Source organism: Euprymna scolopes, chromosome 15, assembly GCF_053919585.1.
Source record: "Euprymna scolopes isolate OS-2025 chromosome 15, ASM5391958v1, whole genome shotgun sequence".
NCBI classification, from domain to species: domain Eukaryota; kingdom Metazoa; phylum Mollusca; class Cephalopoda; order Sepiida; family Sepiolidae; genus Euprymna; species Euprymna scolopes.
The window spans coordinates 100,600,687-100,623,671 of NC_136496.1; the positions used below are offsets into that span (position 1 = coordinate 100,600,687).

Below are 22,985 nucleotides of genomic sequence, written 5' to 3' on the forward strand. Positions count from 1 at the left end.
AAAAACAACAACAAAAACACTCAATAATTAATAATGGCTCTACGTTCGGTGTTATTAAATGTTTTATAAAATTATGTACCCATAAAAACCTTTATATATATATATATATATATATATATATATATATACTATAATAATTATTAAATACCTACAGACACTGCTGTTATGATGGAGGCAATGCCTCGGAATAGAAGAAAGGAGAAATGTACGTGCTGTTCCGGAATGAAGAAAAAGAAAAAAAATCATGGACCGGACTTCCTACCCTGATTAGCGAAATATTGGACTTATAAGAAGAAAAAAAGTAAATAAAAAATGATTTTATCATTTGATCCGACAATTCTCATTGAAATTTTGATCCGACATTTCTCATTTAAATTTTATTCAAACATAAGGGTCTTCAAAATGTGTGACCATCTTTTACTTTAAATTCCTGCTCGAAACTGGAGCATAACGCAAGCGGACCCAACGGAACAGCACATACATGTCTTCTTTCTTCTATTCCGAGACATTGCCTCCATCATAACACCAAAATGAAGAAAAAAAAATCATAGACCAGACTTCCTACCCCGAAGAGGCTATTTATTAGCGAAATATTGGACTTAGAAGAAAAAAAAGTAAATAAAAAAGAAATGATTTTATCATTTGATCCGACACTCCAAAGTTTTCAAATTTTCATTTCATATATATATATATATATATATATATATATATATATATATATATATATATATATATATATATATATATATATATATATATATATATATACTTAAATGAAATGGGTTAAGAAATTCCAACGAAAGAAAGATGTATATTTAAATAAGGGAGTAGTCACCAACAATGTGTACTTTTTAACATTATTTTATTATTCCGTGTCTTGGTTTTTCATTGAGAATTATGTTTGGATCATTGTAATAATGTTTTTAAGTCATTGAAATCGTTTTTACGCGCGTTTCAGACGTTCTGTGAAGCGCCCTCGTCAGAAATTATTTTCAAATGTGTTGGAGATGTAAAAATGGCAATTTTCGTAGTTCATTTGAAGTGTTTCCAAGGGGTGGAGGCTTGTAAGTGTTTATTATTCATTGGCATGTTCAATTTTTATTACTCTTTTATTGGGCTTGTCCAGGCCGCTGACCTGGTTGTAGTCACTCTCTCTTTCTGTTAGTGTTTTTTTCTTTTCCTTTAGGGTGGGGTAGGGTGTGTGTGTGTGTTTGTGTGTGTGTGCGCGTGCGTGTGTGTGCGTGTGTGTTTGCTTTTATTGGTTTGAGAATGTGTATACTGTTTTATAGTATTATGAGGTTATTTTCTTCCTTAGGAAAGTGACTGTGATCCGAGGTCATTACTAATGTGTATGTGTGAGGAGGGGGGGACCAGTTCTTCTGAAATAAGGGTAGGGGTGCTTTCATTCTATTTCGATATTTATTTTTTGGATTCTTGGATTTTAGTATTGTGATTTTTCGTTTTAGTCTTTTCGGGTATTCCTTATATTATGTTTGTTTAGAAAGAGGGGTGTATTTAAAATATGTATAGGGGATTTTTTAATGTTTCTATTTATTTGTCTCCCCATGTGGGTATGGCTAGACCCAAGATCGGTTCCTAGTGTGGGGGAGATTTTGTTCCCCAGAGGGGGGGCAATTAGAGGGGGTATTAGTATGGGAGGGGGATGATAGAAGGGATGATAGTTGTTTCAGTCATGAGGGGGTTCTCTTCCACTGACTGAGGAGGGAGCGAGGTGTTGGAACAGATATTATACTATGGTTCTAGGTGTTTCCTAGTGTTGTTGGTTTCGAGGTTAAGTAGGGTTGGTATTGTTCAATGTGTTGTATTAGAGATAGGGGTGTTATGTCTGTGTGTGGTTGTATGCGCGCACGTGTGTGTGTTTTAATGTGTCGGTTCTGATTTATGTGTGGGTGTGTATATGTATATGTATGTGCATGCGAGTGTGCCTTGCATTTCATGTTTTTGTGTGATGATATTAGGCTCTGTTCAGTTCAGGAGTGAATCTGCTGATGAAGTTTTTTTCTTGTGTAAGTAAATAAAAATAATTGTCTGTTTGGAAGATTGGTATTATTTTGAAGCTGTTTCCACTGCATGTGTGTACGTGTTTTGAAACATAGAGGTGTCTGTTATCTGCAATTTTGATGTTGCTCTTATGTAAGGCCCCTCGATTGCTGAAATTTTTGGTGGCGCCTATGTAGGATTTGTTGCATGTTGTGCATCTTAGTGCATATACTACATTTCTGGAGGTGCAATTTAGATCCTTTTTTATTTTGAATGTTTGTGTTGGGTTTTTGAATGTGTGTATGTGTTATGTGTTACCTTCTATTATTATGTCACATACTCCACATCGCGGTTTGTTGCATTTTGTAACCCCTTTTGTAGTATGTGGGACGAATTTTGTGGAAGTTAGGATGTGTTTTAAGTTTTTGGGTTGGCGTTTCTTAAAGGAAAAGAAAAAACACTAGCAGAAAGAGAGAGTGACTACAACCAGGTCAGCGGCCTGAACAAGCCCAATAAAAGAGTAATAAAAATTGAACATGCCAATGAATAATAAACACTTACAAGCCTCCACCCCTTGGAAACACTTCAAATGAACTACGAAAATTGCCATTTTTACATCTCCAACACATTTGAAAATAATTTCTGACGAGGACGCTTCACAGAACGTCTGAAACGCGCATAAAAACGATTTCAATGACTTAAAAACATTATTACAATAGTCCAAACATAATTCTCAATGAAAAACCAAGACACAGAATAATAAAATAATGTTAAAAAGTACACATTGTTGGTGACTACTCCCTTATTTAAATATATATATATATATATATATATATATATATATATATATATATATATAGTTAATTGCTCAGGTAGATATTAACTTGCTGCCCACCACAGCAAGATGTGGCACAAGGTCAGAAGGTAACGATGTCAAACCAGCGTCCCTAAAGGAGAGGCACTCTGGTCTTACAAAAATTGCCTGTTATGGAGAGGTGTCCGGGCAATCAAAGAACACAATAAGTCAACCCCAGGAATAAGGTGACCTATAATAGAGTTATGGAGAGGTTTCCAAGAAATCCTAGGAATAAGATGACCTTTAATAGTGTTACGGAGGTGTGTCCGGGCAATTATAAAAAAAACACAATGAAAAATCCCGGGATTAAAAACGACTTGTATCCACGATGCCTGGGAATGCATCAATCGGCCAGGAAAACTAACCGATATGAATATGGCCAGGAAAACTAACCGATATGAATATGGGTTAGACCAAAACCAGCAAAAAGCACAATAAACAAAAGCTGGCGAAAATAAAGTAAACAGATCAATCAACAGGAACTCTGACCCAGAGAGTTGCAAAACAATAAACAAGCTGGCGAGGAAAAGGTCAACAGGTCAAAGTAATATAAATAAAAGAGCAGAGAGAAAAGACAGAGAGGAGACACACATCGGAGACAGAAAGCGAAATACAGGTCGAGACAGAGTTCTACAAATCCACCTCTCCACTAAGCTCCACCGCGCTCCGATGTTTGTTATCACTTTTATCTTGAAGTGTAAAGTGCAAACAAACAAATTTGTATTAAAAACATAAAAGTGTCTCGTATTCATTTTAACACGAAATAAATTTTCGTTTATGCGACCAAGAGAAGTTGACGATCACAGCCCATTAATATATGTACACCTGGGCAACCCCGTCGGCATTCCATGGTAGGAGCGCATCAGCCAACAAGCTCCACCCGAAGGCCGGGTGGCAAGCCATGGAATGGTGAACCTCCTAAGTAATACCCTAGTGGCGTATCTTAGTTTGACAGGTACTGGGTCAGTTCCTGTTGGGATGATTGTCCAGAATGTATTCTTGATTGGTACTTTCTATTCAGGTCTCCAAGCAACCGAATCATCAATAAGGCAAACACTACAACATTAAAAATAATGAAAAGGTATCTTATTGTTAAGCTATTCTCAAGAGCCGTTGTATAGATTTGTGTGTCTTGAGATATTTCCAGCGTGGATTACTGCATCCGTTACTATCATACCGGTGCATCAGCTTCATATCCGACTAACAAGGAGACCCGACGTTGCCCGGGAGTGAATAATGATCAGTGAATATTTTTTATTGTTATCAAAATCAGTGAAATCGACCATTTTTCAATCAAATCGATTGAAACGTTCTCTACTTGCTCTTGCGCCGGTAAGTAGCCTCACATGCCCCTCGCAGTGACTTAGCTCACAATACATTGTAGTATATATTGCACTGTAGAGAACCTACTGCTGATTTTATAAAATTATTTTTATATATAATAGTTTGAATTAAAGTTTGAAATTCAAATGTTAAGTATTATGTTTTAATTAAGCTATAAACAGAAAAATTAATTTCGAACGTGCCCCTGTCATATTAAAGAACCGATTGCTGATTTTATATGGTTGGCTTTACTGATTGTGCAGTGCTAATGGCTTGAATCTGTTTAAAATTGTGCAGTTGTGCTCTAAACAGAAACATTAATTTTGAACGCGCCTCAGTCATATCAAAGAACCTACTGTTGATTTTTTTTATGTTGGGCCTTTCAGCTTGTGTAGTAAAAAAGACTTCTCAAATGCATTTGTGATGTTAGGCTGTATAAGGTGTTCGATTGATCGATGCTTCCGATCAGTCAAGTGTTGCGCAATCTCCAACCACACCTCTCCTGAATCGGCATTGTTTGGGCCCAGTGGCAAGGAGAAGACCAGGACGACTGGAAACAATGCCGAGATAAGAGAAGAGCACATACAGCACCTGGAAGTCCCAAATGGTCACCCATTTAGTACTGACAAGGCTCAACGCTGCTTAACTTCGGTGATCCAGCAGGAACCGGTGTGTCAACGTGATTATGCCGTAAGGTGTTAACTTTGGTCAAAATGACCGGGTCTTTTTTTCATCGGATTATTTCGATTATCGGTACTTATCGGAGACATTTCGATAGCAAACCTATCTAAAAATACTGCCAGGCACACGAGGTACCTTCACGTGAAATTTCATAGCAATCGGCCCAGCCGTTTTCGAATTCATAGGGCACGAACTCTCACACACATAGACTAATATGCTTTTATATAATAGTAGAGATAGAGATTATTTTGCCTTTGAATCCATCACTTTAAGTTAGAAGACTTGCTTTTTTTTGCTTTTTTTTTAGTGGTTCTATCTTCCTCTTACTTTATGTTGTTATAAAACCTAATCAACTTTTATTTGTACAGCTCGTGTGGTTTCATTCTTTGTCTGGAGCGAGTTTCACAAAAGAAAAATCAAAATGACATACTTACCTCGTGTTATCGATAGGATTATCGGAATTATCAAAAATAAAGTCTTTGCCGCTGGTATAAGTGCTCACTACAGACCGATTGTACTCCATATACATCAAAAAGCCCCAGAAACCATCGTCAAGTGCATCGGGCAAATCGTTCTTGGTTCGGGCGATTATATTCTGTGAATGTAGAACGATGAAAATGAAGACATTTATCCTATTCTATAAATATAAAAAATGTATGTGTGCGTGTGATGTTTGTGTGGCCCCTATAGTGATAAACGACATAATCACGTTGGCACTCCGATTCCTGTCAAATCACTGAAGTTAAGAAACGCTGAGTTTGGTCAGTACTAAAATGGGTGACTATCTGAGAATTTCACGTGCTGTATGTGCCTTCTGCTTATCTTGGCATTATTTCCAGTTGGTCTTGGACCTCTGCTTGCCACTGGATCCAAGCAGTATCGATTCAGGAGAGGGTGGTTATATATATATATATATATATATATATATATATATATATATATATATATATATATATATATATATATATATAAGGCTAATTGCGAAACCCTTGCCTCACAATTACACGTGCAGATACCCTTACAGTGTTGTCCATTGTCTCTTGAGACTGAACTAAGCCATCATCGATAGTGAGAAGGGTTAGAACATCTAAATAAAATCTAAAAGTGTATCTCATGTAAAATTTACCTGGGACGATGATGGAGGCATTCTTGAATCTTTGAATGCAACCCTAATAAGGACTATGAGCGAATAAACCGCTTAAATCTTCAAATATAAACCTAATTTTATGAAATCTATATCTTATGTATAAATTATCTGGAGGGGGAAGACAATGGAAGTTGTCCCGAATCTCTACCTTACATTCTATCTGCCGAATATCTACGTGCTTGCACGAAGCAGAATATATATAAGGATAAAAGGGAAAAGATCTAACACAAACTTAGTTCAATCTCATTAAAGATTTACTTCGACCCAGTGCGTGCCTCATCATACAAGAGAAATTGGCTGCAGACATTTAATTATTGATCGTTTTTATTGGAAATAGATAAGATACATAACTACAGGTGTAAAGAATTTCAGGATGGTTCACGAAAAAGAAAATAAAAGATAAATTAACAAAAATACAATTTTTGATTAATAAAAACAAACAAAAAAATGGTTGTAAATATTATCATGATCGATTTGTCCATTTTGCCGAATGTTGGTGTGTAAACTAAGTCACTGTGAAAGGTCACGATTTTAGTGAATGACGAATATGACCTCTAGCATCGGGATCTACCAATTGTTGGGGAAGCCCGAGAGCGATTTAGTTACCCGGTTATAGGCTGAGGTCCCCACTTTGTAGGTTGCGTTGAGGAACCGGTTATTGAGAAGGTTGCGTGTTGAATACTAGAAGGGTTGAAGGTCGTTTGTTGCTAGGACAGCGTAATAAAAAAAAATCAACCAATAAACATGTGTCACGACTACATTTAAGAATAACATGGAATGAAGCACGCTGAAACAGGATTATATATTTACATATATACAGAAGAATTACGCGTGTACGCATATTTCATGAGAGTTCACAGTACACGTGCATGGAATAAGAACGTTCGTTGTGTATATAGTTCGATGCATACGTGTGTCTTGATGCGTTGAAAGTTCATTATGTACTCGGTGTGTGTATATACGAGATTATACATCCTTACCTTGAAAAGATTAAAATTCTATCGAGGCGTTTTACACACCTTTGTGTGTAAAATGTGTTGACAGGTCGAAAGCAAGCGAAGGAAAGAGAAAGGAGAGAGAGAGAGAGAGAGAGAGAGAGAGAGAGAGAGAGAGAGAGAGAGAGAGAGAGAGAGAGAGAGAGAGAGTGTGTGTGTGTGTGTGAGAGAGAAAGAAAGAGAGAGAGAAACGAAACAGGAAATAGAGAACGCCACCTATTGGGCAAACGAGGATTACAGGGGCAGGTAATCGGTGCGTTATTTAAAGGTGTACGTGTGTATGTGCGTACGGTTTAAATAATGATGCTAGATTTAAAAGGGGATGTGCCTATAATATAAACATATTCTTCTTTTACAGTGTAATAATTATTTTTACATTTTTTATATTATTTTTTTGGTGTCGACCTGAAGTTGTCTCCATTTGTTTTGCTTATTTTCTTGGGTCCTGGAAGCCTAATTGATCCTATTTGATTACTTGAATTTTAGAATATCGTTTTATTATTATTATTTTTTTAAAAAAGTAATGTGAGTTTGAAGTTTATCTTGTTATTATTATCTAGTGTACTCTCAATATAGACACCACGCACAAATACACGTTATCATCACACAAACGCACATATGGCGTTTAATGCATTTTCATATCTTCAAGAACTGAGCGGCATGAATCGCACAAATCCAACGACAAAATATCAAGAATTGAGCGGCGTGAATCGCACGAATCCAACGACAAAATAATAAAAAAAACTAAAAAAAAACTGCAGCTCTGATTTGTTTCTTTACGTTAAAATATTATGATTTTCGCTTTCAAATTAGCAATAAAAAGAAATCAGGGAGAGACAACTCTGATTTCTATACAATCAAGAAGGATTAAGGGAAAATAAATTTGACTCTTATTACTATGAGTGCATTCTAGTAGTACACGCTTTTAGGACTGACCTTCACCTTGAACCTGAAATGGAAAACTTGCATCAATTGCCAAGGTCGCTGGAAAAATGGTTGCATCATTCGACCACTCTAGAAAGTATCTCACTCTTGACACAACCATTTCCCTGTATAAGAGCCACATACACCCTAAAACGAAGTACTGTTGCAACAGCTGGGCAAAAGCTGCTCAGCGCATCCTATCTTGCCTTGACAGAGTTCAAAACCGAAGCCTGGTGAGAGATGCCCTCCCTGCATACGCTTTCCTACAGAAGAGACGTTGCGAACCTGTCTCTTCTCTATCGTTATTTTCATGGCAAGTGCTCGTCTAAGCTTCAATCTATGTCACCTCTCCCCCCAAATTTTCAGAAAAAGCCTTAGTCTAGCTACAATTTCTCCTACTCTCTATTTGTACCGAAATCTGAACGCAGGTTCCATGAACAAAGCTTCTTTCCTGGAACTGCTTGTCTGTGAAACTCGGTTCCACTGTTATGCTTTCCAGCTAACTAGAACATAATCGTCTTCAGGTCCAATGTAAACAAATTTTTTATGTCTTGCCTCCTTAAATAATCAACTTCTACCACCATTCATTACTAAGCTGTTGTCTCAGTGACTAATTTAGACTTATTAACCCTCAGTCCTTGATAAGCGGTGACTCTTTTATATATAGATAAAAAAATAAAATAGAACAGATGCCGAAACAACAACAAATTTACTGACAAGAGACCATATATAGTTACCTATGGCGATTCTATATAAATGGCAAATTTATTTACCTGATATAAAACATCTTCTTCTGTCGACGAACGGGTGGAAATATTCCTGTTGAAAAGAACAACATTCAGGTAAAAATACACTTTAAAGATACCGTTCAACTATGAATTCATAAAAAAAAAACAATTTAATTTCTAGTTACATGTCGTCGAATTGCGACCACAATCAACTTACACGCGGATTTAAAGCGATTTTCATGCACGTCAGTCTATGTTAATAGACGACGACATGTACTAAATGAATAAATTTAAAACTATTTTTCATTTATCAGACCTATATTGCTATCAAAACTGTTCACTGTATTTAAACGTATTACACAACGCAGTCCTTTGAAATATAGCACAAATAGTAGAGAATAAAAACGTAAATATAGTAAGTTGTGTGTCTAATCAGCATACCGGGTTTTAAACAGTTTATAATAAATTAATGCGGTGTTATTCATTTGCAATTTTATTGTTCTATTTCCATATATGTAATAGTAGAAAACTCGTCCTTGAACGGGTATTATCAATAAATCAAACATTAGTCTAAAATTTGAATTATTTTTATTTGGGCCGTGTATGATACAATTTCGATGGTATCCTTACATGATAAAGTTTGCAACAAAACATAATGAACTCACGTTACTAATCTTTTGCTTCAATAGTTTAGGAGTTTAACAAGCACATTTTTTGACGCTTGTGTACGTCCATCCTTTACTTAATTTGATGTAGAGCAATTCTTTTCTCTATTATTTTAGTATTTAACTTATTTAAAATGTTTTTAGGGGAGAGTGCGAGTGTGAATTTGGACACATCATAAATGTACATTTTATTACAAAAATAATGTGCCCACGTTACTCACCGCGTTGGCCAGAATATATATTCCAAAATTCATAATTACTTATTCATTTGTTTGGGAATTTACCTTGTACATCAAAATATATTGCCTAATTTTATATGTATGCTCCCCTCACCTAAATGCTAAAATTTACAAAAATAATGTGCTGATGTTACTTACCGTGTTGCCTAGAATATATATTCCAAAATACATGATGATTTTACGTATTAAATAGAAAAGTGAGAGTTTACTATCGATATAAGGGCAAATAAGAGAATGTATATTTTTATTAGCTGAATTCTTGTTTAATTTTCGATTTTTTACATCAATATTTTAACTTTCGAGGTTTAAGATAAAGTAAAATTCGACACGATCTTTACTCCGTCGGGTTTATACTGCTTCGAATATAAAGATAAAGAATGTAAATAAAAGCGTTTTGCACAACACCAAAACACAAATACATAGGCAGTCAAGTAGAAAAGTAACTATTATTGCCTTTGGTATCAGTTATTTGTTTACTATATTTTTACCTACTTTTTTTTTCTCTGTTAGAAATTCTAAACAATTACCAGACTTTTGAATTAAAATTTTTTTTTTATTATTACATTTTCACCCAAACAAGGCACATTGCCACTTTGGTGTAGGGCGCTACTATCAGGGGCAACAACTACTGGGGTACTATGTAGGGATTTGGGCAGCAAGATGTCTGTTCACGTTGCACGTCAGTACAGTTGGGGAAGCAGGGACCTGGAATGGAATTCCAAAGTCTAGCGGTTCTGGCGAAGAAACTACTGGAGTAGAAAGATCTTTTACATCTAGGGATCTCTACAGTGTGGGGGTGGGATTTTGCAGCCTGTCGGGTCTGTCGAGGGTATTCACGTCGTGGGGGCACAAGTGCTTGCAGTTCGTTAGAGCATTCACCATTATAATACTTGTAGAACAGGCAGAGGGATACAACGTTTCGTCGATGGGACAGAGGCTGAAGCTTAGATGCCAGTTCAGGGCCTATAAGATTTGCGACTCTCTTTTGAACCTTGTCAAGGAGCGAGAGACTAGTAGCCGATGTACCAGCCCAAATGTGACAACAATACTCCATACATGGGCGAATGGTTGCCTTATATAGGTACAGGATACTTTCGGGTGTTAGTAGTTTTCTAGCACGGTAGAGAGAGAGCCCACCTTCCTCGCAGCGGCCCTGGCAATGCCCTCGATGTAATTGTTCCAACTCATGTTACCTGTGAACGTTAATGGCTACATTACGGTGCTACAACGCGTTAGATTATGTTAGAGCTGTATTTGAAATTCTATAACACACTTTTAGCAGCGATTCTCTCTTACTATTTCATAAAATTGTTTTAGCCACTTACCTTTCATAGGCATGTCTTGGACGAGTAGGCGGGGTAGGGTTGTGCATGGGAGCTGATATGGGGTATATTGGTCGGGGTGACCTCGGATCCAAATCAAAGGGTGGTGATTGGGGACTGTTGTATGGAGAATAACTAAATCCTTGGTTGTAGTAGGCATTCGAATGACTCGATTGAAGGATCGGGATCGTTTTACTGCTTGCCATCGTTGAAGTATCGGTAAATCTGAAATGTTTAAAGCATTCAGTAAAGTGACCACAAAAGAACAGGCGTTTGTATGTCTTTTTCAATTTTATTTTCACTTTATTCTTGCTGGGATGGGGCATCCTATTAGATGTTAAATATATGGTACTGGTACATATTACGCACCGAATTTCTTTAATTTCTGCTTGGTTTTGACCAGCACTTGATGTAAACCACCGGAATATGTCGAGCGCCGACGAGCAAATCTTAAAAAGGCTAGGAAGCAGAAAATAACAACATTCATCGAATACGAAGTACAATTAAAAAAAAAAAATAATCGAAAAGCAATAAAATAAGAAATAACAACAATCTACCATAAGTTTTATAAATAATTTTTTTTTTCATTTTTTTTTGTAAGTACGAAGAAACATAATTTTTCACGCGTGACTAAAAACTATCTTTTTTTGGGGAGAGGTTGGGCTAGGGTATACGGTTTAGGTTAATTGTTAAGAGTTAGGGTTTAAGGTTAGTATTTATGGTGTAGGGTTAGGTTTTAGCGTTAGGAGTTAGGGTTTAGCGTTAGGGTTTATGTCTTAGGATTAGGTTTCATGTTTTGGGATTAGAGTTAGTTTCTCCAATCTGTAACGGTATGTTCCGAGCCCACACTGCATTCTCTTCTTCAGATATTCTTGTGGTCATGTCCTGCACCTCATTTCGGATGCTATCAGTTTGTTCTGTTGTTAATATTTTGCGACTTAATCAGAAGTTGTCTGCTCGGCTTCTTTGTTTCCGCATTCTAATTGGCTGATTAACTTGATCAGCGCTGGGCATATTCCCGAGGTTTTCGTAAGTTTCACTTCCAGTCCTACCGGACATTTACGAGAATTTAATATGCACACAATATTACATATAATATGCACTAGTACCAAATATTCTCCTGCTATTAAAGAGACTCCAACCGAGAGATCTCTTAAGGATTCTAATCGTTCATTTGATAACTTCTCTTTGGATCTCCATGCACTGGGTATGTTTACCAAACAGTTTTACAACCAAGTAATTGATATAATTTATTTACGTTGAAGTCAACCGCTTTTGTAATGTATTCTGTTTTTGAGAATTTAAGTATATATGTTCTCGTCTCTGATAACACGATCAGTTCCCTCCCCAAAATTAAGCACTCCATATCATAATATGACAAACAAATGATTATTTAGTATTTTTGTGGAAGGGGAGGGGCTTGCCCGGTGTTAAAATACGCTTAAATATATTTTAATTAATGCAAAATTTCGTATTTATAATTACAGAGCTAATTCTTTATTGAATCTTATATATATATATATATATATATATATATATATATATATATATATATATATATATAACACTGATTTCAAAAGTAAAAAAAAAAAATAGGTGCCATCAGCGAGAATCGAAACCAAATCATTCGACATCCAGCCGCGTTCTCTGCCGTTTGAACTGTTGTTGGATAGATAAGAAATGTTTAAAATTAAACCACTTCAAACTATGAATTAAGTTGCGTATGCGCAAAAGTAATACGCGCTATGCATCCACCCAAACAAATTTTTTACTATACTTTTATAAAGAATCATTTGTGTATGATTATTATTTCCTGTTAATTTCAGTGTTACGTGACCAGCACTTAAAGAGTTTATCGGTAAATATTAATAGACACACACATACATGCATATACTGTTTTATTTATATAGCATAGGAGGGTAGTTTCAAAACTAAAACCTCCTATTTTTTAAAACTCAAATAAGTGAAGAACTACGAAGACAGGAGTGATGACATTTGTGCTTTATAGTTTATGTTTCTACATAATCGCCATCATTCCCAATACACTTTTGCCAGCGATGAACGATATCTGTGCATGAGTGTCCGAAGTGCGCTTTGTCACTCCAAAAGTAAAGCCTTCTATTTTTATAGCTAAAAAAGCTGAAGAGTTACGAAGACGGGAAAGGTATCATTAAAACGAGCGATCTTTGATGCTCAAGAATGTTATTTTTTTTTACATCGTGTAAACCATTCTCAATGCCCTTTTGCCAGGAATTCAATGACGCATCTCTGCTTCTGACACACGTCCATGACAGGAGGCTACTTTCTTGAGAGTCTCACACTGTCAATATCTGCAACAAAGAGATGAAACTCATGAATGCATAAGTGCAGTCAACATGACAATGCAATTTGCAATTCCTTGTGGTTTATTCGGGCAGAATACAAAATAGGAGCCATTAATTTTGGAACGTTCCTAATACATAAGAATATGTTTGTTTAAGTTTTTTATGAGTGTTACCGAGTTGGAACGCATAATACAATAATATGATTACTGGTATCATTTAAATCTTCCTAAGGTTCCAGATGATTTTTCATGTTGTACATAGACCTTGCTATTTATTTCGCCTCTTTCTTATTAGTCAGCATCATTGGAAACAAATTTAAACTAGGTTTCCTTTTGTCTCATATAAAACCAGCCATGTTTAACAGTCGCATTTTATAAATATGGAGCTGTAGATACTGCATATGCCTGCGTATTTTTAGCGGAACTTACCATACTCGCCATACAGAGGGGCACCCCTTCATCGAAATGGTCCATATACAGGCTGTGGGTAGCGACTCGTGATACCTTACGGCTGGATCATGGTGGCCAAGCTATTCTTTCACTTCGGCCCTTCAGTTAGACGAATGATAAATCAATCACGTCATACCATAGTATCTATGAGTTCATCCCTAGTTGTATTGTTTAATCTAATTCTCCCCCCGCCCCCAAATCAAAATCTTATTTCTCATTTTTGTTTGTTATTTTCTTCTTTCACAGACACCAGGACTCGGTAGCTGAATGTCAATCATGTTGAAAACAAACATGATTGGGTAGAGGTCCTAATTAATTCGCAATTGTATTTTTCGGTCACCCACACTGAGAATCGAACCTTCAACATCCAGAAGAATATCACTTTTACAATTGATTTTTCCAAATATTCTAACCACTGTGTCACGAGCCCTGGCGGACTATCCACTCATGGCTGCCGGAACGAAATCATCATTATCAAATTTGGAACACATCTGCTAGGTGTAAGGGGGGCGTAATGTGAGCTATATTTTGTTTCATTTTATTTTATTCAAATGAGGTAAAAAGGGTGTAGAATTCCCTATTAAAAACCAGGTAACTCCGAATTTGTGCTCCAGTCTATAGTGGAATGGGAATATAAACATTCAATGCTTCCTAAACTAAGCTTCTTTCTTTTAACAATTACAAGAAACCTTCTCAACCACTGAAAGCCATGGCTAATGATTCATTACCTGAAAGCTCGTCGTTCAAACTACTTGGCTTAACGTTCATAGGGAACATAAATTGCAACCGGTACATAGAGAGCATTACCAAGGCTGCTGTGAAGAAGGTGGGCTCTCTATCGTGCAAGAAAGTTACTTACGACTGAGAGTATCCGGTACCTCTACAAGGTCACCATTCGCTCATGTATGGAATATTGTTGCACATTTAGGTGGGTGCGTCTGCTACTTGTCTTTTGTTTTTCACTCCTAGACAGGGTTAAAAAAAATCACCAACCTACTAGGTCCCGCGCTGTCAACCAAACTCTAATCTCTGTCACATCGACGAAATATTGCATTCCTGTGCCTATTGTACAAGTATTTTAACAGAAGGTGCTTCGACGCACTCCAAACCCTTGTATCCCTCGCCGTAAATACACCATGACAAGCAGCAAAATCCCACCCATACACAGTAGAAATACCTTCGGGTTAGGGTTAGGGTTAGGGTTAGATGCTGGAAAGCCTTCTACTCTAAAAAGTTTAGGAGTTCGAGAGAAGAAAATATTAAGTTTCTTCTCTCGAACTGCTAAACTTTGGAATTTGCTCCTGGATCTTTGCCTTCTTGACTGGACCAGCATACAGAAGTTCAAATGTAATGTGAACAAACATCTTGCTGCTCAACTCCCTGCAAATTATGTCCCAAATAGTAGCCCCTCCCCTACATCCAAGTGGCACTGTGCCTTGTTTGGGGTAAAAAAAGTAATAAAAAATACATTAGGTGTTAGACATTAATAAATATTCCCCAAATTTCAGTTTCTTTTAAGCATTTTACAGAGTTTTATAGGGCATTATATTAGCACAACCGACCATTTGAAAATTAAAATATTCCAGATTTGCATTGAATTTGATCCATAGTTATTAGAGACCACTTAAGTAAAATTTCTAAAATTCCAATTTCTTCGTAAGAGTCCTTAAGCTTTTAGACATATTAGTAGGGCAGGTTATCTCAATAAAATCTTTCACTTAGTGATACAAGCACTAAATGAAAGATTGTTTCAGTAATCTGCCCCACTATATTCTAAATTCAAAATAATGTAATGGATTTGAAATTAAAACTGTAATAAGGATTATAGACATAAGGTTTAGTATCATTACATCTTGACTTTACCAAACTAATTTTTGATATTCTATAGATAATTTATTTTAAGCATTGCTTAGGCTGAGAGATTCTCTGGATATTCTATAGTGTACTAGCAGAGAGACCCGACGTTGCGGTGGATTAAATAATGATCAACGAACGTTTCGCATTCCCATATTTTTTATTATCATCGAAATCGGTGAAATCTACCATTTTTCAATCAAATCGATTGGTCGTCTGCTCTAGTTTGGGGATCTATCACAATGCACCGGAAGACAACTTCACATGCCTTCCCGCAGTGACTTAATCCACTTACATTGTAGTCTACATTACACTGTAAGGAACTTACTGTTGATTTTATAAAATTATTTTTCTGTAATGGCCTGAATACAAGTTTAAAATGTAAAAGTCAAGTATCATGGCACAACTGTGCTTTGACCAGAAACATTCATTTCGAACGCGTCCCTGTCATATCAAAGAACCTAATGTCGATTATATATATATATGTCAGGTCTTTCGACTTCTGTGATAATAAATCTTCTCAAATGCACTTGCTAGGTAAGTTATTAACATTGGTCAAAATCGCCTAGTCCTTCTTTCATCGGATTATTTCGATTATCATCGAAAACATTCAGATACAAAATCTATCTAAGAACACTGCCAGGCACATAAGATACCTTCGTGTTAAATTTCATAAAAATCGGTCCAGCCATTTTTGAGTCTATACAGAACAAATTCTCTCTCTCTCTCTCTCTCTGACACATACACCCACAAACACACACACACGCACGCACACACACACGCACATACATATAATGTTCCTTTTATATAATAGTAGAGATATAAAATAACTATAAATGCTTCAATATCAGAATTAAAATTTAAATTGTTTAGGTTAGAAGAAAAATAGATACAATAGGAAGCAGACGCGTCTACTTGGGAAATAAACAGGAAGACACATATAAGATAGATAGATAGATAGATAGATATTTAGATAGATATAAAAGAAAGGGAGATGAGAACGAGAGGAATTGTGTGTGAATACAAACTAGGAGGAAAAGTCAGACCTCGTGTCGCGCGAAACCCTAATGGTGATGGTGAGGGGGTTGAATTTACGCCAGTGAATGAGAAAATGGCGACGTATCGACCATCATTTTATCTACCACTTCTCAACCCACTTGACCGACTCACTATCAGCATCGTTCACAACATCATCATAATGGCTATCCCCCCTTCGACCACGAACGGCTTATTTCCTCACATAAACACGCGGCATTGTGTCGTTTGTTTTGCCGTTCCCTTTTAAGTAGGTAGACAGAGCAATTGAGGCCAGAAGCGCACCCAGCAACAGTGGATAATATGATTGAATATTCATGACCGCCATCCAGTAACATATCTTTGTTCATAGCTTCACATATTTGTTCATATCCTTAATAGATAAGACACAGTTTACTAATGAGTCAACACTTATTAAGGCGAGAAGCCACACGAGAATAAAGGTTAATGTTATGGCACAATAGATTAGTAAAACAAACACACATGCTTAAAAAAGGATGCGATTATATTACAACAATATATTTCGCCATTGTAGCTTCTGCCGATGAGCTGTGTTATCATGTCGATCAAATGTGTTTAGATTACTTGTGTGCATGTCTGTATCAAATAGGTTTTATTTCTGACATATGTCATTTCCGGTAGAAGGATTAGATATTCAACAGTTGTTTTATGTTTAAAACATTACACATCAATCATTTCTGGCTCTCCTTAGTTACCTTTTGTAATAATCGGTAATTTTCGAGAAATTTCAAATTGAATCATATTTAATCCCATCCTGCATTCTTTTCCTTTTACATATTTCACAGATGTTATCTTATATTACTTTGTAGAAAGTTTATATGTTAGATGTATTAAATTATATAGAAAAGAACTTTCAGCTTTTGAGCATGCATAAAACATAGATTTAAAACTATAAGACTTCTCTCCCTCTCTCACTTTACGAAGAAAGGAAATTTCCTATAGAAATTAAGTTACCGTGTTCAAAGAAGTGACGTTCAAAATAGAACGTCGTAATAGAGTACGTGACACACACACAAAAAGAATAGTACTGTCTATTGTATTTGTACTGCAATTTTCAATGTAACCATACTAATGAAGTCTCCTGTTGTACACACATCTTTCTATCGTAGAATGGGTAAAAAAAAAATAGTTTCATTTTATGCTACTAAAATAAACCTCCTTTCCTTTAACAATGATAAGAAACCTTTCCAAACACTGATATGGTGACATGGTTGATAGTACATTCCCAAGAGTCCAACGTTCAAGCCCTTCAGTGTAACATTCACGGCCAACATGACTTGGAATAATTAGAGAGGTATAAGATACTGTGAAGTCATCTGCAAAGAAGGTGACTTCCGTCTATCCGTTTAGAAAGCTTTTCTCAGTTGCCAGTATCTTATATTTCTATAAATCCACCATTCTCCCATGCATAAAGTATTGTTGGCACATCTTAGCTGGCGTACCAACCACTAGTGTTTCCCTCTTTGACAGAGACCAAAAAATAGTCCCTTAACATAATAGCACTGTCTACTAAGCTCCAGACCCTGCCCCCTTCTCATCTGGCCACGAGGAACAGGCTGTGGGAAAACTAATATTGTTTTTATGCTAAGAGCAATTTAAGCACAACAACATAGAAGTTTACGCAGGTGATCACATTGATTGCGAGTCTTAAGTTAAATTTATCTCCACAGAAAACAACATTTTCATATTTTAGTCTTACATTAAGTTTCTTTCAGCGAAGTATTTTCACTATTAGCTAGTAATCTTTTGGACTTCCAACGGAACATTGGCTTTAATCACTTTATACACCAAACGGTATATAAGCTTTCCTAGTAACATATTTACGTATTGTTTTATTAAAAAACTAATTGAATCATTCGTGTTTGTTTTCTAAATGTCTACCTTTTTTCTCTTGTAGAGATAAACCAACTTCTGCCAAACAATTCTTATGACAAGGGTTGGCTGGGCTATGGCGACAAGCAAAAAATCTTTGAGCGGGAAATCAAATAGAAGGTCGACAATCGAAATAATTTATGTCCAATTATTACTATAAACTCCTTTTTTCTTTATATTAAGTCAAAAAATTTAATAAAGCATGTTTTAGTGTTTTCTTTCTTTATCCGTGCAACCATTACACGTTTCGTTTAATTTTTTGTGTGTGTTGGGGGAAAAGATTATTACATCTTTCACATTTATATTCGCTTCCATAAGTGCGATTGTTTTTCATATCCCATGGGGAGCCTGATTAGGAAAAACCTATTTAAAGAAATGGCCTATTTCCGAATAATGGTCTACTGGTATTTTCTATCTTTTCGGTCAACCTCCAGAGCTTTATTTTAGCGTATAATCCTTAATTATTCTATTTGATTCTGTTGGAACAGATGTTATACTCGCACCGGATATTATTTGCAGAGGGAATTTTTTCTTAAGCTTGATATTTCTTGCTTGTATATGTGAACACATGTGATTTTTTCTAATGCTGTAGATAAAGGAAGGTATTAATTTCTTTATATTGTGCAACATGAGTACCCGGCGTTGCCTGGCGGCATGCACAAAAATAGATTTGAAAACTGTAAAACTCCTCTTCCTCTTTCATTGTACATTTTAAAAAATTCCTAACACCTCATCGCCTCTCTTCTTGCATAACGTTTGGTCAACACACCTTTCTATGTTTAAATATTTCGGAAAGAAAGAATAAAGAAAGTAATTGGAAATATAATCTGCAGTTTGACCTAAATTTCTATTAAAATAAACGAGTATCCGATTACAGCTTATATATGTGTGTATACATACATACATACATACATACATACATACATACACGCACGTGTGTGTGTTTGTTTGATAGTCGTATCGTATGAGGTGTGTATTATCTTATTATACACGTAATACAAACATCGCCACCTTCATGAATTCGCACAAACATTGAGAGAGTATTTATTAGCTTTAAGACAAAGTACCAATTCAGTATACAATATATAGAGGAATATACATTAAGTTGCCAATCGTTTTTTTTGGGGGGGGGGGAGAGACAGAGAGAGACAGAGAGAGACAGAGAGAGACAGAGAGAGACTGTTTATGCTAACTCAACTTCATCGCTCAAACCAGCGTCATTATTTTAGGTGAGCAGTTTTCACGTGACAATTTAACTCGAGAACTTGACAAGAAAGAATGATGTCATATTCTGTTTACCTGTCGAGGTCCCCTTTTGACCCCTAATTAACCAATCATTTAACCCACTTTATCGAGATCCTGCAGAATCGGGTTATGTAAATTTTCTAAGTGTATTCTTGTGTAATTCCAAAGCTTAATCCAACCACACAACAAATCTGACTATTATATTTAGTAGTCTTGGAGAAGTACCCGGTGCTGTCTGGGATTCTATAACAGATAATAGAATAAAAAAATATATGTAACATATTTTTCTATCTCTTTTCCTCTCTATCACGGTATTTTTAAACATCTTTCTCCAACTGCTTATCTTTCTAATTCATGTGCAAGCTTTTACTCAAATATAATAGAAATAAAGAAAACAAGGAATAATCAAAAGAAAAAAATAATCAACAGCCGACTACGTGACCTAGTTTCAGTGTTTTTCTTCGAACATTTACCAGTAAGAACGAAACAAAGCGATTTTTTCTGACCCACATGCACTTTAGACCATGGTGACTTGTTGCGAATAAAACTTAGAATATTTTTTTTTTTTTACTTTACCAGCTCCAGGTTTGAATGACAAACTAAGTATTCCTAACCCTAGCCCATGTGACCAGATGACCTTTTCTATTCCTACTGTTACATTTTATAATAGATGGTTTTGTGGGCGTGACTCAAGGAGCTACTCAGCATTGATTGAGTGTAAGTTCACGAACGTTTATTAAAATAATTTTCAGAAGTTTTAAATTGCACCGGCTTTTCAGGAAATAGGTTTTCCCTATGTAAACTGTTGTGGTGCTCAACCTTACAGATTATAAAGAACTCTTCTACTTACTATAAAGACCAGGAAGAATACATTTGTGACAGGTAAGTATAAGAAATACTATTACTACTACTACTACTACTACTACGATGGTAATAACACCAAATTGTAGCCCCTCTTTTTCTTTATTTTCCACTCTGTCCTTCTTTATACATTTTGACCAATCAAATTAAAGACACAAATAAAAAAGTAAATAAAATGTGCAAAAAAGAGAGGAGCAGTAAAGAAATCAAGCCAACGAATTCAAGTCGCCTTGGTGCAAACACTTCGTAAAGCATTACAAAAAGTCTCCAAATCCGATCACATAAATTGGTGACCCCGACGTGATACTTGTTTATCGGCGGTTATCCTCAAGATTTGCATTCATGGTAAACCGACACCCTAACCCTAACCCACACTCTTCATTTCTTGTATTTGCCTTTCTGTTCAACATATCTTGTTTCCAGTAATTATCGAATTGTGTCTTTCTTCTGGACCCTTGCGGAACCACAGCATAGAAGGAGACAGAATTTGGAAATAAGACATATCCATCATGAAACTTGATATGTGATAAAAGACGAGGATTCTTTTCTTTCCTTTTTCTATATACTTGTTCATAAATCCAAAAAATGCTTAGTTATATATGTATATTTCAAATCGACTTTATAAAGTTGGCATTCAAGCCGGGATTCCCTTTGTCATAAATAGCGTAACCTTAACTTGATTACAGCATTGGCTGTTCATGCTTTGATAATATATTTAGATACCAAACTTGTCTGTGAAATTTAATGTGTCATTTTTATACTGTGTGATAACGGACATCATCTATAGAACGAACAAGATTTGATTACAAGTTAGGACAGTTTATGACAAATGTTAATTGACATCAGATTTGAACACGAACATGTTGTAGCCTACGAGGAAGCAATCTCGAAGTTCTATCAGTAGAAATATTTTTGTAAGAAACTATGTTCATAGAAATTCTGGTCGCGGTTGTTTTTTTGTTATAGTCATGAAACTTTCGGAGACTGGGCGTTTTATTTGATGAATTGCAGAAGGCTGACACCGAAGAAGGGAAAAGGACTTGAAACTGTTAAGGATAAGGTATACCGAAACTAAACTTATAATACTGCCCAACTTTCCCAAATTCGACCAACATATCTAACGCATTCAATGAAACCAGTTCCAGGAATAAACGAGGTGTGTTAAACGAGTTAATATATCGGCACATGTATCAGTGGTTTAGAACGTTTACGAATATCCAAGAAATACATAAAAGCATCAGAAATGGGACGATAATTTTGCATGTTTGTTTGCAAAAGGAAATGGATTTTTAATACAATTTCTCGGTGAATAAATAAAGATTTATAATGACACTGCCATTCATTTAAGTATTTCGTGCTAAAAATAAGTTTTAACAGAATGCTATCTCTTAGAGTTTTGACAAACTAATAAAACCGGGACGGCCCCTCCCTTAATAGATTTGCTTGAATGGAAAGTATATGAAGATAAGGCATCAGTTTTAATAAATTTCTGCTATCTCACTATCTCTTTATCCTCACCTCACTCCTCTCTGCGTCTCTGTCTCTTTGTTTGTTCCTCTGTCTGTCATGGACGATTGGCGAATTTGACTTAAATAATAATAATAAACAAAATTAATGTAATTTCCCATACATAAATCAAGTCCTATTCGTAATAATTTGTCACATTTGACAAATCCGCGCTGAAAATAGTTTATAATAAAAAGAATAAGTTTTAACAAAGTTTTGTTACTAGAGAGTCACTGTTTATCAAGTCCAAAAGACCACTCCAAGCCAGTGAGATGATTGGGTAGAAGTTGATTATTTATGAGGATGGCTCAACAAGAATTTGTTTACATTGTACTTGAAAATGATCATGTTATAATCAGCTGAGAAGTAGTGCCACACGATTGTGTTCCACAGCAGAGCAGTTCTAGAAAATAAGTTTTGCTCATTGGATTTTCATTTCGAATATCCCATACAACCGGAGACTTAATAGGTCTGATAGAATAAACATTTTTTGAAAGCAGCATCCCACTTGTCACTATTTCGAAATATCACTTTTGAAAATTTAGTTCTATAAAATTTTTTTTATAATCTTTGTTGTTAAATCTAATTTCATAGATCTCTCGCTGTCTACCAAGCTCCAGATTCTGTCTCATCGCCGCAATGTTGCACTACTCTGCCCGTTTTAGAAGTTCTTCCACTGAATGTATTTTGAACAACTTAATGCATTTCTACCCCCAATATATATACCGCCCCACAACATGACCAGCAGCAAAATTTTACCCCTTTTTCATTGTAGATGTTTTCAGATGCCGGAAAGCTTTATATTCTAATAATTTTTCTTAAGATTTTGACTTTTGAATTTTCTCTTTGTCCTACGTTTATGCGACTATACCAACACGTAGAAATTTAAATATAATGTAAACAGACATCTTGCTAGAGATGTAGCGTAGTCTGGCTC

The 22,985-nt window shown here is 35.8% G+C and overlaps 1 protein-coding gene across 1 annotated transcript in view; it reads right to left on the bottom strand.

Annotated features, from left to right (window-relative positions):
* LOC145294039 (uncharacterized) overlaps positions 1–22,985 on the bottom strand; it is an 87,656-nt gene that overhangs the window by 35,032 nt on the left and 29,639 nt on the right. Inside the window, exons 2-4 of the mRNA XM_080141027.1 lie at positions 10,885–11,106; positions 8,701–8,746; positions 5,296–5,456 (exon numbers count right to left, since the gene is read on the bottom strand). Of these exons, the coding sequence (XP_079997153.1) occupies positions 5,296–5,456; positions 8,701–8,746; positions 10,885–11,087 (410 nt within the window). The 5' untranslated portion in view covers positions 11,088–11,106. The remainder of the gene's footprint in view (positions 1–5,295; positions 5,457–8,700; positions 8,747–10,884; positions 11,107–22,985) is intronic.